The following is a 17053-nucleotide window of genomic DNA, read 5'->3' as shown; positions in this document are numbered from 1 at the left end:
GCTTTCCTTCTGCATACGATTTAGGAGTCCCAGCGCGACGCTCTCTGCCAGGTGGATAAGTGGAGCGGAGCTGACCTTCCTCGGAGTCTGGGGGTAACCTGGCTCTTTGCTGGAAAACACGGCGCCGGGTGCTCTCGCCGACTTCCACTGCGGTTCGACGTCAATTATTTATCAGACAGACATATGGCAAACATCAAGCAGGGGAGCCTTCGCTGCTCCGCTTCCATCACGTGAGCGAAGACTCCGCTCTCCAGAGGAGGAAAGTGAGGAGAGAAGTCAAACTTAGAGGTGAACTCCAAAAGAAATCTCAAAGTGTCTCTTATTTCTTATTTATATGTCTACAGAGCGCGGCAGCAGAAGCCTGTGACTGCCTTCCTACAGCACAGGACAAGTTCCATGTCATCTAACGGCGAGAAAACTACTCTATGGCTTTCCCACATGCTCCCTTTTATGTATCCATGAGGGAGGAAATCTCATGCACCAACCAAACATCATGGGGGGTGTAAGGGGTTCTCCGGTAACCGATGACCATTATATAAGTAGTATGGTAAACGTTTTCGGTGAATACGAATGAGAAGCCGCCCAAATCGCACTGATCTTATAGTCACGGGACAGAGAGAGAGCGCGTTACCTGAGTCCTCGGCAGGTTTGGCCTTTTTAGACACCGGCGTTCCTTCGCTAGCGGAGGAGCAATTTAGGGAGATGAAAGAAGGACAGCTCTCCCATCCGCTGCTGCCTGGGGTCCCCTCGTGGCTAGTGGACGGGACATCTCTAGAACGTGCTGCCACTAACCTACGGAAAGGTGTATAGGAAACAGGTCAGCGTCCTTGGTCGTGTTAGGCAGATAAAACAGAGCCTGGAAGGCCAACGTATATGGATGATGGTGAAAGGGAATGACAAAATAATCTGTATTGAAAATTCATACAGATGTGTCCATATACATCTATAATTTGGGCGCTACAAGTCGCGTTACACGCGTAAGAGCCGTGGGACTCGGTAGCACCGTGTCTTTTCATGCAACTTTTTCCCTTCAAACGCGTCTTATTCACACAGTGGTATGAATAGGACACACAAGCAGCTTCTGCTAATTAAAATGATATGCGGCATGCCTATATACTGTGTGTGACTGCGCCGGTATCCGCATGCGAAATGCTACGTTACAGTGTCACAGCCGCTAACACTATCGTAGCATTCTGCATGCAGATACACCCGCAGTCGCACACAGAACATAGGCATGCCGCTTATCATTTTAATCAGCAGAAGCTGCTTGTGCGTCAAATTTGCATCACTGAAGGGAAAAAGTCGCACAAAAAGACACACTGCGCCACAGCATGGCGCAACTAGAAGGGCTGTTTAACGTACAAGGAGGCTAGATGTATGTGGACATATCTGTATTCCCCCAATTGAGATGGCAATTTACTGTTACTCATTTTACTGCTACCTGCTGGTAGGACAATGAATAATGAGGTTTACAAATCGTCATCTTATTATACTTTGGAGGATATGAATTTGAAGGAACATTTTATTGGACTTCTTTAGACATATTTGTCAACTTTATGCAACGGAGAGAAATGCAGGTAGCCAGGATTGGGGTGACGCAAACTGCAACATCGTGGTCCAGCCAACCGCAGTGCAACACCATAAAACGTGGCATCACGCATAGGGGGCGGGGCGCCAATGATGTCGTGTATCAAGTCATCACCACCCATGTCTGTCCATTTTACTAGGAGCATCCAAAAATTTACTTTCTTACCTCTTCACTCAAACCTATAACCCTTACTAACTCTCCATCCTCTGCAGTACCAAACTCTACTCCTCTCCCCCTCTGTGTGTCCACCCATAGGCCATCTATAGTCTAGACTGTAAGCTCTGCAGCCCGTACCTCTTCTCCTAAACCTAGAACCCCTCCAAACACTCCATTATCTGCAGTACCCAACTCTGCTCCTCTCGCCCCGTGTCCCCTCATAGCCCCTCTAGACTGTAAGCTCTGCAGTCCATACCTCTTCTCCTAAACCTAGAACCCCTCCATCTTCTGCACTACCCAACTCTGCTCCTCTCTCCCTCTGTGTCCCCTCATAGCTCCTCTAGAAGCCCTGTAGCCTGTACCTCTTCTCCTAAACCTATAACACTCCTAACTCTCCATCCTCTGCAGACCCAACTCTGCTCCTCTCTCCCTCTGTGTGTACCCTCATAGACTCTCTAGAAGCCCTGTAGCCTGCACCTCTTCTCCTAAACCTATAACCCCTAACTCTCCATCCTCTGCAGACCCAACTCTGCTCCTCTCTCCCTCTATGTGTCCCCTCATAGCCCCACTAGACTGTAAGCTTTAGTGAGCAGGGCCCTCTCTCCTTCTGACGTCTCTACATAATTATGTATGTATGTAGAGTTGTGGAGCTGTCTATAACTGTCCTGTGTGACCGCCCATTTACTATATAATGTTGCTTTAACTTCCTTCTCCTATGTACAGATGTGCCCTCATGCACTATTGCTGCAGTCTAACCAAACAGCCCTTTTCAGTGCGCCTTTCCCGTGCAACTCGTTTCACTCAACGCATCTCAGTCACAAATGGATACAACAAACCACTTCCTGAGACCGCGCTGATTCATTTGATATGTGACACCTGTATATCTGTGTGCGAGTCTGATTCTGCATACAACGTCCTACGGTGCAGCGGTCGTGGCTTTTTTTCCACGCCAAGTTCCGTTGTGCTTCGTATACAGACTCAGACGCACAAATATATACAAGTGCTGTATATCAAATTAATCAGTGCAGTCTCATGAAGAGTTTTGTCACAATGCATTGCGACATATCCAGCCGTGAAAGACGCTTCGTGCAAGCAGTCTGGCGGCTCACTTGCACCAGGTGTCTCGTACCACATGGCGTATTGAGGCTGGGCATATGAGGACACATCTATATAGTGTCACAGAGTCCTTGTAGCGCCGTATAAATGAAAGATATCTGTGGGTCACCTAGCTCAGATTCAAGATCAGCACCTTGACATGGAAACAGACACACACTGACTGTCCTCCCTCCACTTACCCAGAATCCTCTTGTGCTTGCCTCAGTTGTATGGAGCTTGGCCGGGTTTGCTCCGATTGTTTTGTGCTGTCGATCCACCTCTTTCTCTGGCGGTGTTGTAGTTTGCATTTTGAGCCTTGTGGACAGGTGCCATCCCGGGCATAAGCTGGGCACAGTAAGGTGTGCTTCTTCTTACACTATGGAAAAGAGGAAAGTTTCTACTGTGACCAGTGGAAATAGTCTGTACAGGAGGAAATGCAGCTTTTACAAGGCTGGTTAATGAGAAGGTTTAGAGGACATTTCCTGACTGCACACGACTAACTTATGTACCCGCACATGCCATTCTGTAACCTTCACCAACCTCTGCTTTATCCTACAAGCTTCCTTCTTTCTACCAATACCCAGGGCTGATGGCTCTAGTGACACCGTAGACCGAGGGCACCACAGTAAGCAGAGTGTGTGAGAGAGAGAGAAGCAGAGGAAGGGAGACAGAAACTGAGGAAGGGAGAGAGAGAGAGAGAAGCGGAGGAAGGGAGAGAGAGAGAGAGAAGCGGAGGAAGGGAGAGAGAGAGAGAGAAGCGGAGGAAGGGAGAGAGAGAGAGAGAAGCGGAGGAAGGGAGAGAGAGAGAGAGAAGCGGAGGAAGGGAGAGAGAGAGAGAGAAGCGGAGGAAGGGAGAGAGAGAGAGAAGCAGAGGAAGGGAGAGAGAGAGAGAGAAGCGGAGGAAGGGAGAGAGAGAGAGAGAAGCGGAGGAAGGGAGAGAGAGAGAGAGAAGCGGAGGAAGGGAGAGAGAGAGAGAAGCAGAGGAAGGGAGAGAGAGAGAGAAGCAGAGGAAGGGAGAGAGAGAAGCAGAGGAAGGGAGAGAGAAGCGGAGGAAGTGAGAGAGAGAGAGAGAAAGAAAGGGAGTAAGGGAGAGAGAAGCGGAGGAAGTTAGAGAAAGAAGTGGAGTAAGGGAGAGGGAGAGAGAGACACGGAGTAAGGGAGAGAGAGAGAAGCAGAGGGAGGGAGAGAGAGAGAAGCGGAGGAAGTTAGAGAAAGAAGGAGAGAGAGAGAGAGAGAGAGAGAGAGAGAGAAGGAGAGAGAGAGAGAGAAGGAGAGAGAGAGAGAGAAGGAGAGAGAGAGAGAGAAGGAGAGAGAGAGAGAGAAGGAGAGAGAGAGAGAGAAGGAGAGAGAGAGAGAGAGAGAGAGAGAGAGAGAGAGAGAGAGAGAGAGAGAGAGAGAGAGAGAGTGTGTGTGTGTGTGTGTGTGTGTGTGTGTGTGTGTGTGTCAGGAAGGGAGCATCAGCAGCCAGGCTTCATCCTAAAGCTAAAATTAATATTTAACACATTTCAGATAAAAAATATCCAGAGGATTTGATAGCTGCCAGCCCGTTAAACGATTCCTAATTAATATGAATCCAGAAGCATAGCTGGTAGTTTTGTGCATAGAGCTGGCACTCTAATAACATTTCCCTTTGTGAGAATTCATATCCGTTGTCTGTGACGGCAGATACGTACTGATGATCATACCTTGTCCTGTGGTCACCTCACATCCACTCAGACTGACTTTTGGAGTAGTAGTAAATCTTAGGAAGGGGTGTCTGAAACTGCCATTTATAAACACTCTTTATGACCCCCCTCCATGTATGATCGTGCTTTGGCACACGCTAGATTAGGCATGTAATGTAAGAGAAAGCAGCTGGGATTGTCTGAGCCAGTGCACTTGTGTCAGGTTCCTAATGGTTTCCACACCCTGCTTGGGCCAGGCCCCCTGGCTCCATGACATCACCCCCAAAAGGATGCTGGCACTTACTGAAATGAGCAGGCCTTGGTCCAGGACCTCTCCAAGACACATTGGACCTCTCGTCCATATGGGCCACCTCAAGTGTTACCAAATCAAAGTTTAGTTTTGCCGAAACAATTTTGGTCTTCTCCATTCCTAATACAGAACAACATGCGCCCACCCTTGTACACATTACATGCAAGGAATCTTCTACAAACCCGTTTGTTTACATACAGATTAGATCTGGTTGTCATTCAGCCTTGCCCACCTCCGAACAACCCCCATAGGTAAGAACGAGATGATGCTACTTCATTATCATACTCCTGCCTGCCTCTAGCTTTGTCATCATGTTTAACAAAAACTAAGCCAACGTGAAGACGTCATTACGATTCGGGACACTAGGCCCGCCATGGGATTCCATACCAAAAAGTAGGTAATTCAAGGGAAGTGCTGCTACTGTGATCGAGTCCACTTCATAATAATTACTGTACATTACCTCTACATAATAAGCAGGACATTTGGTGGCTCAGTCCGGTGTGTGGTAACACCAGGACATAACTTCAATGATTTCAAGATCCTTTCAAGTTCATCATTCTACAGTGACAGAACTGTGAGGACGGCTCCATCCCAGGAGCGAACGTCCAGGCAAATTCACCCAGAGATCAGAAGGTATGATGCTCCAGGTGTTCCTGAAAGCTACGTCCAAGGGTCAAAGCACTTGTCACCACGGCATTAAGGCCTAGAAGGCTAAAATCAGGAAAATGCTGAACAAGAACGGCTCTCATGGTAGGGCGACCAGAAGAACCCCCCCCAACCAATTCATGTGGGCCAGAACTCTGAAATATTTTACCATATTTGTTGAAACTAAAACAAAAAACCCCAAAACACCACCATAAGACCCACATGCCAACCATCAAGCCCCGTGATAACATGCAATGAGGATTTTGTTTTGCAGCCACAAGACTTGGACACCTCCCATTCTGCTTGTCGCAGTATTTAAGAGACATGGTAACACCACCAGTCTTAGGGAAGCTTTGTCGAAATGTGATTGTGCAACAGAAAAGTCATGCTGACCTCAGCAGCAAATCTGCAAGGGAACGGCCGAAGTAGAGCAGCAAGGGCGGGCAACGGCCCGGCCTGAACCCCGATGTGACGCTGTGGTCGGACACAGATCTGTCCACAATCTAACGCCACCTGACGTGATGCACTGAACCAGTGTTGTAACAAGGAGTGGACGAAGGTTCCCCGAATATGAATACTGATAAACACATCCAGAAAATGAGGACTGAGTTGTTCCTGATAAAAGTGCCTCTACAATCCACTGCATCCTGAGTTGTGCTTACTTCTGTGCGGCTTCTTCAGGTTGGTTTACATTTACGATGAACAAATACTGAGTGAAGAAGTAAAATCCGTCTGGTGTATTTCTCACATGAGAGTTAGCAAATGTTAGGCTTTAGAGAACACTAGACAATTGTAAATGAAGTCCTAATGTGTAAAGACGCAGATTAGAACTTATTCCAAGTTTACTTTTTCTGTCACATGGTTATATAGAAGATTAATGTATGTGCAAGCACTCAGTCCTCCTACAAAATGGCGCTATAGATGTGTCCTCACTCGTCTTTGCTGCAGTCGCACCAAACAGCCGCTCTCCGTGCGCAGGTAGCGCGGGACTCTACTAGAGCCGGGCATCTTTTTTACAGTAAAGATGTCTAAATCGCAATGCAATGCGACTAGGATGCACCAGGAGACTCTGCCGATTAATGCGATATGCGACTCTTGTAAATCTGTGCGCGGCAGAGGCTCTCAATCAGCGTGCGAAGTGCTACCATGCGGCTTTTTTTCCACGCCAAGTTCCGTTTACAGACACAGACAAGTGCGCATATCAAATTAATCAGCACAGTCTGCTGGTGCGCCGTAGTTACATCGCATTGCTACTTCTACGCATTTTTGGGCAAAAAAATTCACTCAACGCCAGCAGAGACGCACGGGCTCACTCACGCCAGGCATATCGCCCTGCATGGGCGTATTGAGGCTAGATGAGCGAGGACACATCTGTCAGTCTACACATCCCAAAGATTCTCTTCAGCCTAGTGTACTATGTGCTTCATAACTGTTCCTACGGAACGCCCTGGTATTGTGCGGAGCTTCAGGACTCCAGCACGCCGCAGCAAAGTCAGAAAGTGTAGAAATTACAGGCGGTCCAATGCCTATAGGAAAATAACACACTTTCCCATTCCTGCCAACCAACATAAAACACCTCTTCCGATAAGCTCCTGTAACCGCCGTACGTGCGCATATTTGTGACCGTACCAGCAGCTCTATAGTGTAGTAAGGACTTGTGTGTTTTATACTTACAGTTTGGTGGTTGTGTGTGGACTTCTGCTACATATAGCATTTTAGAAGACTGTTTGGTCATTATTTTTATGAGTTTGACCAGTGGTCGGGTATTATCTTTAGTAACAATGTAAAAATAAACACAATTTATAAACTCTACATATATTCCCATATCAGTCACATAGTAATATCTCCACTGAACAGGAAAACAATGTATTAATATCAGATAACTGAGTGCTTCAGAAAACTTGGGGCCTCAAACCACACCCCTAGGATTTCCTCAACTGCAAAGAGGCCATAACTATTGCGTGCAAATTGGGGCAAACCGCATGTCCGTTGGACTTAGTCGAAGATTAATAATGTTCCCTTTTGGCTAATGACCACACCGGCAGGTCAATGCGGTCACTGGCTACAAGGATCTTCTAAACAGTTGACATTCCAATCATTCAAGACTGCGGTTTTGGCTCTTATTAATACATCAGTTTTTGCCCAATTTGAGGTCAATGAAATTAGCTAAAATTCTTGCCGCGTTGTGGTTATCTTATTGCTTATTAGTTCACATAAATTTGGCATTTACAATCTCATATATCAGCTGAGCAGGATGTAGCTTATACTCCGGTAGTCGGGATGCCGGTGACGCCAGTCAGAATCCAAGCGCCAGCATGCAGACGGTAAGTATTGAAGTTAGGGGGAGGGGGGGGGGGTTAGGTTTAGGGTTGGGATTCAGGTGTCAGTGTGCTGACCCTGAGCGCCAGCATCCTCTATCCAGCCCAGCTCGGATTGGCACCACTGCTGACCTGTGGCTGGCACGGACAACTTCTAGGGGGGTGCAGATGGGCCTAGCAGAATACTGCCCGGGGAAAGAAGCTAAATGTATGAAACGGTGGCACTCCCATATCTGAGAACACCACTGTATACAAATCCAAAGACACTTCTGTCCTCAACACAGCCAATAACATGAAGTCTAGTGATACGGTAATTAATAACCAGATTTGCCGCTGGAAAGAACCAGGAACCATTACAGTTGATGCTATTACAGGATATTTAGCTATCCCATCTGCAGGTGGAAGGGACAGGGAAATATTCAGCACTATCCCAGCAGCTTAATGCATGTTGAAGCCGTTTCAAATCTGATTGATTACTTTTTAATTATTTAATTAGTGTAAGACATCTATCAGCTTAGTCAGGGGGTGCGCAAGCCAAACATAGAGAACAGATTCCTGGCAGATGTCCTCATTAATAGCGCAGTGCCTCCCCGTGCCCCAGCCAAATACGCTCATGTATACAAATAAGTCTGTTCTAGAGACAATCCCCACACAGCGTATAGAGAGACATGCCAGCAGCCACTCGGGCACTCGCCAGTTATTACTCCGGCTCCTGTGATCGCTAAGGAGTACTGCGGGTGAGTGAGGGGCACACGGATTGTCTGACATGTATTGTGGCAATGAAACTGCATGCACACTGTGTGGCTCCTCATTGTTATTACAGCATGCCATGGGTATCTGGGCACACTGGTTAGCACTGTTGCCTCACAGCGCTAGGGCTACGAGTTCAATTCAGCCCTCATCTGTGTGGGGTTTGTATGTTCTCCTCGTGTTTGTGTGGGTCTCCTCCAGATGCTACTCTGTCCTCCTCCTCTCCAAAGACATCCTGGTAGATTGGCTTCTGACAAAATGAGACGTAGTTTGTATGGTAGGGAATATAGATTGTGAGTGATTAAATATTCTCTGTACGGCACTGCGCAATATTTAGGTGCTGTATAAATAACAGCGCATAAATAAAACACTGGTGCGCAATACGTGGGCCGTCTTTAGCACTAAGTCATTTTTTGCAGCCTGCAGAGAAAATACTGGGGAGACCCAGGATGAAAATACTACTGTAGTATTTCTGTCCTGAAGGCCGATGAGGCCAAATGTGTAACTACAGAGGCAAGGGAGGCCAAATGTATACCTACAGACGCGAGGAAGGCCAAATGTATACGTACAGACGCGAGGTAGACCAAATGAGTATCTACAGAGGTGAGGGAGGCCAAATGTATACCTACAGACGCGAGGGAGGCCAAATGTATACCTACAGACGCGAGGGAGGCCAAATGTGTACGTACACACGCGAGGGAGGCCAAATGTGTACGTACACACGCGAGGTAGACCAAATGAGTATCTACAGAGGTGAGGGAGGCCAAATGTGTACGTACACACGCGAGGTAGACCAAATGTGTAACTACAGACGCGAGATAGACCAAATGTGTATCTACAGAGACGAGGGAGGCCAAATCTGTACCTACAGATGCTAGGGAGACCAAATTGTAACTACGGAGGCCGAATATGTAACTACAGTTACTATGGAGGCCAAAGGCGTAACTGCAGACACAAGGGAAGCCAGATGTGTATCTAAAGAGGCCAAAGTTGTAAATACAGACGCTAGGGAGGCCAAAGGTGTTATTATAGATGTGGGGGAGGCCAAATGTGTTACTACAGATGGAAGAGAGGCCAAATGCATTACTACAAATGCCAGGGAGGCCTACAGAAGCAAAGGAGGCCAAATTTATTACTATCAAAATTAAGGAGGCCATATGTATTATAGAAGGGAAGAAGGTCAAATGTGTTACTGCACAAGTGAGGGAGGCCATATGCATTACTACTGTATTGAGTGAGGCCAATTGCATAACTACAGAAGGGAGGCCAAATATGTTACTAATGAAGTGAGAGGCAAACTGTGTTGCTACAGACTTGAGGAAGGCTAACTACATTATTCCTGAAGATGAGATGGAGGCTAAATGTGTTACTACCAAAATGAAGAAGGTACAAATAACATTACTACAGAAGAGAGGGAGGGCAACATTGTTACTGAAGGTGTGATGGTAGCCAGCTTTGTTACTACTGAATTGAGGACAACTTTGTTACTAAGAAAGTGAGGCAGGCCAAAGTTACTGAGAAAGTGAGGCAGGCCACAGTTACTAAGAAAGTGAGGGAGGCCAAAGTTACTGAGAAAGTGAGGCAGGCCACAGTTACTAAGAGAGTGAGGGAGGCCAAAGTTACTAAGAGAGTGAGGGAAGCCAAAGTTACTAAGAGAGTGAGGGAAGCCAAAGTTACTAAGAACGTGAGGGAAGCCAAAGTTACTAAGAAAGTGAGGGAAGCCAAAGTTACTAAGAAAGTGAGAGAGGCCAAAGTTACACTAAGAAAGTGAGGGAAGCCAAAGTTACACTAAGAAAGTGAGGGAGGCCAAAGTTACACTAAGAAAGTGAGGGAGGCCAAAGTTACACTAAGAAAGTGAGGGAGGCCAAAGTTACTAAGAAAGTGAGGGAGGCCAAAGTTACTAAGAAAGTGAGGGAGGTCAAAGTTACTAAGAAAGTGAGGGAGGCCAAAGTTACTAAGAAAGTGAGGGAGGCCAAAGTTACTAAGAAAGTGAGGGAGGCCAAAGTTACTAAGAAAGTGAGGCAGGCCAAAGTTACTAAGAAAGTGAGGCAGGCCAAAGTTACACTAAGAAAGTGAGGGAGGTCAAAGTTACTAAGAAAGTGAGGGAGGCCAAAGTTACTAAGAGAGTGAGGGAGGCCAAAGTTACTAAGAAAGTGAGGGAAGCCAAAGTTACTAAGAGAGTGAGGGAAGCCAAAGTTACTAAGAAAGTGAGGGAAGCCAAAGTTACTAAGAGAGTGAGAGAGGCCAAAGTTACTAAGAAAGTGAGGGAGGCCAAAGTTGCTACTAACAAAGCGATGGAGGCCATTGTTGTTACTACCAAAGTGGTAGTAAGTACATTTAGCCTGCCTCAAAGAGAGGGAAGGCCAATGATGTTACTACCGAAGTGAGGGAGTCCAACGTTGCTATTAACAAGGTGACGGAGGTCAATCTTGCTACTATCAAAAGAGAATGAGGTTAAATGTATAGCTGCAGAAATAACGGAGGCCAAATGTGCTACTAAAGAAGAAGTGGAGGACAAATGCATTAATAAAGTAGTTAGGGAGGTCAGACATATCTATAACCCCTGTATAACTAACTATCATATTTTCTGCTTTTTATTTGACGTGTTTCTCCAGGAACTCGCGGCCACTAACCCGGCAGATTGTCCTCTGAAGTCTATATAGCTGTGCGGGACAATCTGCGCTGTTGCTGTACCGTAATCTCACATAACCTACAGCTGATCTGCCCCCAAGGGGCACTAATATTAGATTTATTGGGAATTACGTACTCTTTACAAAAGGACTGCGCCGTTTTCACGAATGTATAACACGGACGATAGAACTTATAGAATCTGGGCTCCAGGTGTCTAGAATCTGTGTGTACGGTCTCTAGGGTCCATGGTTTCCTCAGATATAGATAGGATGCACAGATAAGGGGCCGCTGCAAATGTTTCCTGAATTATTTGTTATGGTATCTGGAGAGCATCTTTGTACAGCTCTGCCTGATGATACAAGGACATTTCTTAGGATCACAGAAGGGCACTATAAAGTATCACGTGTAAGAGGACATGTATGTAACAGCCAAGAAATTAAAGTCATCTGACGGTGTAGTTCTGTCATCCCACATAAAACCGAACAAGAATTCTCTCTCATACATTATTAAAAACAGAACTTAGCTCCTCAAAGCTACAATACAAGACCTATCCTTATAATAGAATAGAAAGACTTGACAGTGCATACTGAGACTTGTAGTTCAATTACAGTCACAGATCTACACCCTGCAAATCAGAAAGGGCCTCATACTGTACGACGGAGCAAACTTTTCAGCGCATTGATGCCAGCAGACCGCACTTGCCTAATGTGCAGGACGCTGAAAAGGCATCGTGGTCAGGAGACACTCTGGCCCTCATTCAGAGGCGGTTGCAAGAAGCGATCGCTCTCTCTGAATGAGGGCGGCCGCTTCTTTTTTTAGTGCGGTCTCCTGGTCGCTAGCTAAGCTGTGGGTTAGAATCCACAGCTTAGCGACCAACCAGTGTGATGGTTGCGATGGTCAAGACCATCGCGACCATCGGGGCTTGCGACAAGACCCTAAGGTTGGGTCTGGGCACTCGAAAGCCCCAGGGAGCTTCCTGCTCTGATCGAGCAGGAAACTCCCCACTGACATCACTGCTGATGTCAGTGCGGCCACCCACAAATGGCAAGCGTTCCGTCAGGAACGCCTCTGTTTGTGTAGCCACCCCGCCCACAAAACGGGCCGAGCTGTCGATCATGGATGGATGGGACGGGACAGGTGTTTTGGGGGGCTGTAAGGATGGGACAGGTGTTTTGGGGGGCTGTAAGGATGGGACAGGTGTTTTGGGGGGCTGTAAGGATGGGACAGGTGTTTTGGAAGGCTGTAAGGATGGGACAGGTGTTTTGGGGAGGCTGTATGGATGGGACAGGTGTTTTGGGGAGGCTGTATGGATGGGACAGGTGTTTTGGGGAGGCTGTATGGATGGGACAGGTGTTTTGGGGGCTGTATGGATGGGACAGGTATTTTGGGGGGCTGTATGGATTGGACAGATGTTTTGGGGGAACTGTATGGATGGGACAGGTGTTTTCGGGGGCTGTATGGATGGGACAGGTGTTTTCGGGGTTGTATGGATGGGACAGGTTTTGGGGGCTGTATGGATGGGACAGGTAGTTTGGGGAGGCTGTATGGATGGGACAGGTAGTTTGGGGAGGCTATATGGATGGGACAGGTTTAGGGGGCTCTATGAATGGGACAGGTAGTTTGGGGGGGGCTGTATGAATGGGACAGGTTTTGGGGGCTGTATGGATGGGACAGGTGTTTTGGGGGCTGTATAGATGGGACAGGTGTTTGGGGGGCTGTATGGATGGGACAGGTGTTTGGGGGGCTGTATAGATGGGACAGGTTTTTTGGGGGGCTGTATGGATGGGACAGGTGTTTTTAGGATTGCAGGTGGCTGCAACAGGTGTATTTTTAATTATTTTTAAACTGCGCTTTATAGACACAAACATATACCAGCCCCATTTTAATGTTCCCCCAATTTACCTGCAGCAATGATTTTTTTTCAAAATAAATAGTTTTTTTTATAATTTTTCCACACTAATGCAAATATGTATATAACAGCCATTTGACTCAATTTTAGAACCCACAATATTTGTATTAGGGCTATTAATACACTTCTATATTGATTTCCAGTGTCCGTTAGGCTTTTTATGGGGTACAGACAGATTTCCCAAAAATGTGCTGTACTTTTCGCTAGTTTCGCCATGCGCAATTATCGCACGTGTGTTTTTGTGTGTTTTGTAGTTGGATAGGGCGAAAAGTGGGAGCACGCATTGCGAAAACACGTGAAATGATTGCATCGAAACTGGCGAATGGGGCGAAAACCTCGCCCTGTGAACGCTTTTCACCAAACAAGAATTTTCGCATCTAATCGAATACGGCCCTAAGTTAGAGAAGCGCCGAAAACAACTTCTACAACTGCAGCTTTCTGGGGACCTTTGCTGAAAGGTTCCTGGAGCCTCGGCACCATCCACTGAATAGGAGAAGGTTAATGAGTGCAGCATTGCTTGTATCTGACACAGATGGCTCCAGGGAAGGAAGGGTTAATGAGAGCAGCCCTGCCAGGAAATGTGTTGTTACGGGCACAGCTGGCACCAAGAAGGGCTAAGGGGTTCACTACAGCAACCTGCTCCCTGCTGGCATCCACATGTCACGTAGGGTGAAGGAAGGAGTGGCCCACACTCATTTGTCGGGGGGCGCTGTAAGTGAGCAGGGCATTCCAGAGGGTCACTCGATGCCTCCCACCTGTCGGAGGCAACTAATTATAAACACTGTGGGATCCCAGCCAATCGGCAGGTTGGGCTGAAAAGAGCGGTACAGAATCCTACCTAGAACAGGGAACTATTAACCCATCCATTGCTGATAGAGAGGAGTACACTGGGAATTATTAACCCATCCATTGCTGATAGAGGGACACAAAATTATTAATCCATCCATTGCTGATAGAGTACACTGGGAGCTACTAACCCATCCATTGCTGATAGAGGAGTACACTGGGAGCTACTAACCCATCCACTGCTGATAGAGGAGTACACTGAGAATTATTAACCCATCCATTGCTGATAGAGGAGTACACTGAGAATTATTAACCATCCATTGTTGATAGAGGAGTACACTGAGAATTATTAACCATCCATTGCTGATAGAGGAGTACACTGAATTATTAACCCATCCATTGCTGGTAGAGGAGGACGACACTGGGAGCTATTAACAAATCCATTGCTGGTAGAGGAGGACGACACTGGGAGCTATTAACCCATCCATTGCTGGTAGAGGAGGACGACACTGGGAGCTATTAACCCATCCATTGCTGATAGAGAGGAGTACACTGGGAATTATTAACCCATCCATTGCTGATAGAGGAGTACACTGAGAACTATTAACCCATCCATCGCTGATAGAGGAGTACACTGGGAACTATTAACCCATCCATCGCTGATAGAGGAGTACACTGGGAATAATTAACCCATCCATTGCTGATAGAGAGGAGTACACTGAGAATTATTAACCATCCATTGCTGATAGAGGAGTACACTAAGAATTATTAACCATCCATTGCTGATAGAGGAGTACACTGAGAATTATTAACCATCCATTGCTGATAGAGGAGTACACTGAATTATTAACCCATCCATTGCTGGTAGAGGAGGACGACACTGGGAGCTATTAACAAATCCATTGCTGGCAGAGGAGGACGACACTGGGAGCTATTAACCCATCCATTGCTGGTAGAGGAGGACGACACTGGGAGCTATTAACCCATCCATTGCTGATAGAGAGGAGTACACTGAGAACTATTAACCCATCCATCGCTGATAGAGGAGTACACTGGGAACTATTAACCCATCCATCGCTGATAGAGGAGTACACTGGGAATAATTAACCCATCCATTGCTGATAGAGGAGTACACTGGGAACTATTAACCCATCCATCGCTGATAGAGAGGAGTACACTGGGAATTATTGACCCATCCATTGCTGATAGAGGAGTACACTGAGAATTATTAACCCATCCATTGCTGAGAGAGGAGTAGACTGAGAATTATTAACCCATCCATTGCTGGTAGAGGAGGACGACACTGGGAGCTATTAACCCAACCATTGCTGATAGAGAGGAGTACACTGGGAACTATTAACCCATCCATTGCTGATAGAGAGGAGTACACTGAGAATTATTAACCCATCCATTGCTGATACAGAGGACACATGGAACTATTAACCCATCTAATGCTGAAAGAGAGGAGGACACGGAACCATTAATCAATCTACTGCTGATACAGAGGATGACACAGGGAACCATTAACCCACCCATTGCTAGCAGAGGGTAGGCCATAGGGAACCAGTAACCCATCCAATGCTCAAAAAGGGAAGGACACGGGAAACATTAACCCAGGAGGTTCCCAAACACGGTCCTCAAGGCTCCCCAATAGTTCAGGTTTCAGAGATATCCATGGCTGAGCACAGGTGGTTAAATAAAATTGACTGAGGCACTAATGAAGTCACCTGTGCTCAACCATAGATATCTAAAAAACCTGAACTGTTGGGGAGCCCTGAGGACAGAGTTTGGGAACCTCTACATTAACCCATCCATTGTTGATAGAGAAGGGGACCTAGGGAACCATTATTGCTGATAAAGGGAAGGATACTAGGAACCATTAAACCATCAACTGCTGACGGAGGGGTGAGTACAGGCAACCATTAACCCATCGAAGGCTGACCAAGTGAAGAACACAAAATTAACCCATCAAATACTGATAAAAGGGAGGACATAGAGAAGCTTTAACCTATCAGTGCTTGATACAGGGGTTGAGGCAGTGAACCATGAACACCTTATAGAGGTGGAAACACAGGAAACTATTAACCCCTGATAGAGGGAAGGAGAGAGGAAGTCATTAACCCATCAACTGCAGATAGAACGAAAACTCAGGGAAGCATTAAGCCATCCAAGGCTTAAAGAGCGGAAAGCACATGGAATCATTAACCCATCAATGGCTGATAGAGGGAGAGAAGGACACAGGGAACTAATAACCAATCAACAACTGATACAAGGGTGCAGCTACAGAACCATTAACCCAACAATGACTGATACAGGGATGCAGCTAGAGAACCATTAACCCATCAATGACTGATACCGGGGTGCAGCTAGAGAGCCATTAACTCATCAATGACTGATACAGGGGTGCAGCTAGAGAGCTATTAACTCATCAATGGCTGATAGAGGGAGAGAAGGACACAGGGAACTAATAACCAATCAACAACTGATACAAGGGTGCAGCTAGAGAACCATTAACCCATCAATGACTGATACAGGGATGCAGCTAGAGAACCATTAACCCATCAATGGCTGATACCGGGGTGCAGCTAGAGAGCCATTAACTCATCAATGACTGATACAGGGATGCAGCTAGAGAACCATTAACCCATCAATGACTGATACCGGGGTGCAGCTAGAGAGCCATTAACTCATCAATGACTGATACCGGGGTGCAGCTAGAGAGCCATTAACTCATCAATGGCTGATAGAGGGAGAGAAGGACACAGGGAACTAATAACCAATCAACAACTGATACAAGGGTGCAGCTACAGAACCATTAACCCAACAATGACTGATACAGGGATGCAGCTAGAGAACCATTAACCCATCAATGACTGATACCGGGGTGCAGCTAGAGAGCCATTAACTCATCAATGACTGATACAGGGGTGCAGCTAGAGAGCTATTAACTCATCAATGGCTGATAGAGGGAGAGGAGGACCCAGGAAACTAATAACTCATCAATGGCTGATAGAGGGAGAGGAGAGCCCAGGGAACTATTAATCCACCAACTGGTGATAGAGTGGAGGACACGGGAAACCACTGATCCAACTTCTGATAGGGAAGATAACAGAGCAACCAGTAAACCATAAATGAAAAATACAAGTAATGCTGCTTTCCACCTAATTCCAGGGTCTGACCCAAGATTTCGAACATCATTCT

At 46.6% G+C, this 17053-nt stretch overlaps 1 protein-coding gene across 1 annotated transcript in view; it reads right to left on the bottom strand.

Annotated features, from left to right (window-relative positions):
- LOC148442041 (zinc finger CCCH domain-containing protein 3-like) overlaps window positions 1-17053 on the bottom strand; it is an 87420-nt gene that overhangs the window by 30812 nt on the left and 39555 nt on the right. The window contains exons 6-7 of the mRNA XM_088464327.1: window positions 3040-3215; window positions 632-792 (exon numbers count right to left, since the gene is read on the bottom strand). Coding sequence (XP_088320453.1) covers window positions 632-792; window positions 3040-3215 — 337 coding nt within the window. The remainder of the gene's footprint in view (window positions 1-631; window positions 793-3039; window positions 3216-17053) is intronic.

The sequence above is a fragment of the Taudactylus pleione genome, unplaced genomic scaffold, assembly GCF_031769625.1.
Source record: "Taudactylus pleione unplaced genomic scaffold, aTauple2 ptg001647l, whole genome shotgun sequence".
NCBI lineage: Eukaryota > Metazoa > Chordata > Amphibia > Anura > Myobatrachidae > Taudactylus > Taudactylus pleione.
This window is presented reverse-complemented; position numbering and strand designations above follow the sequence as displayed.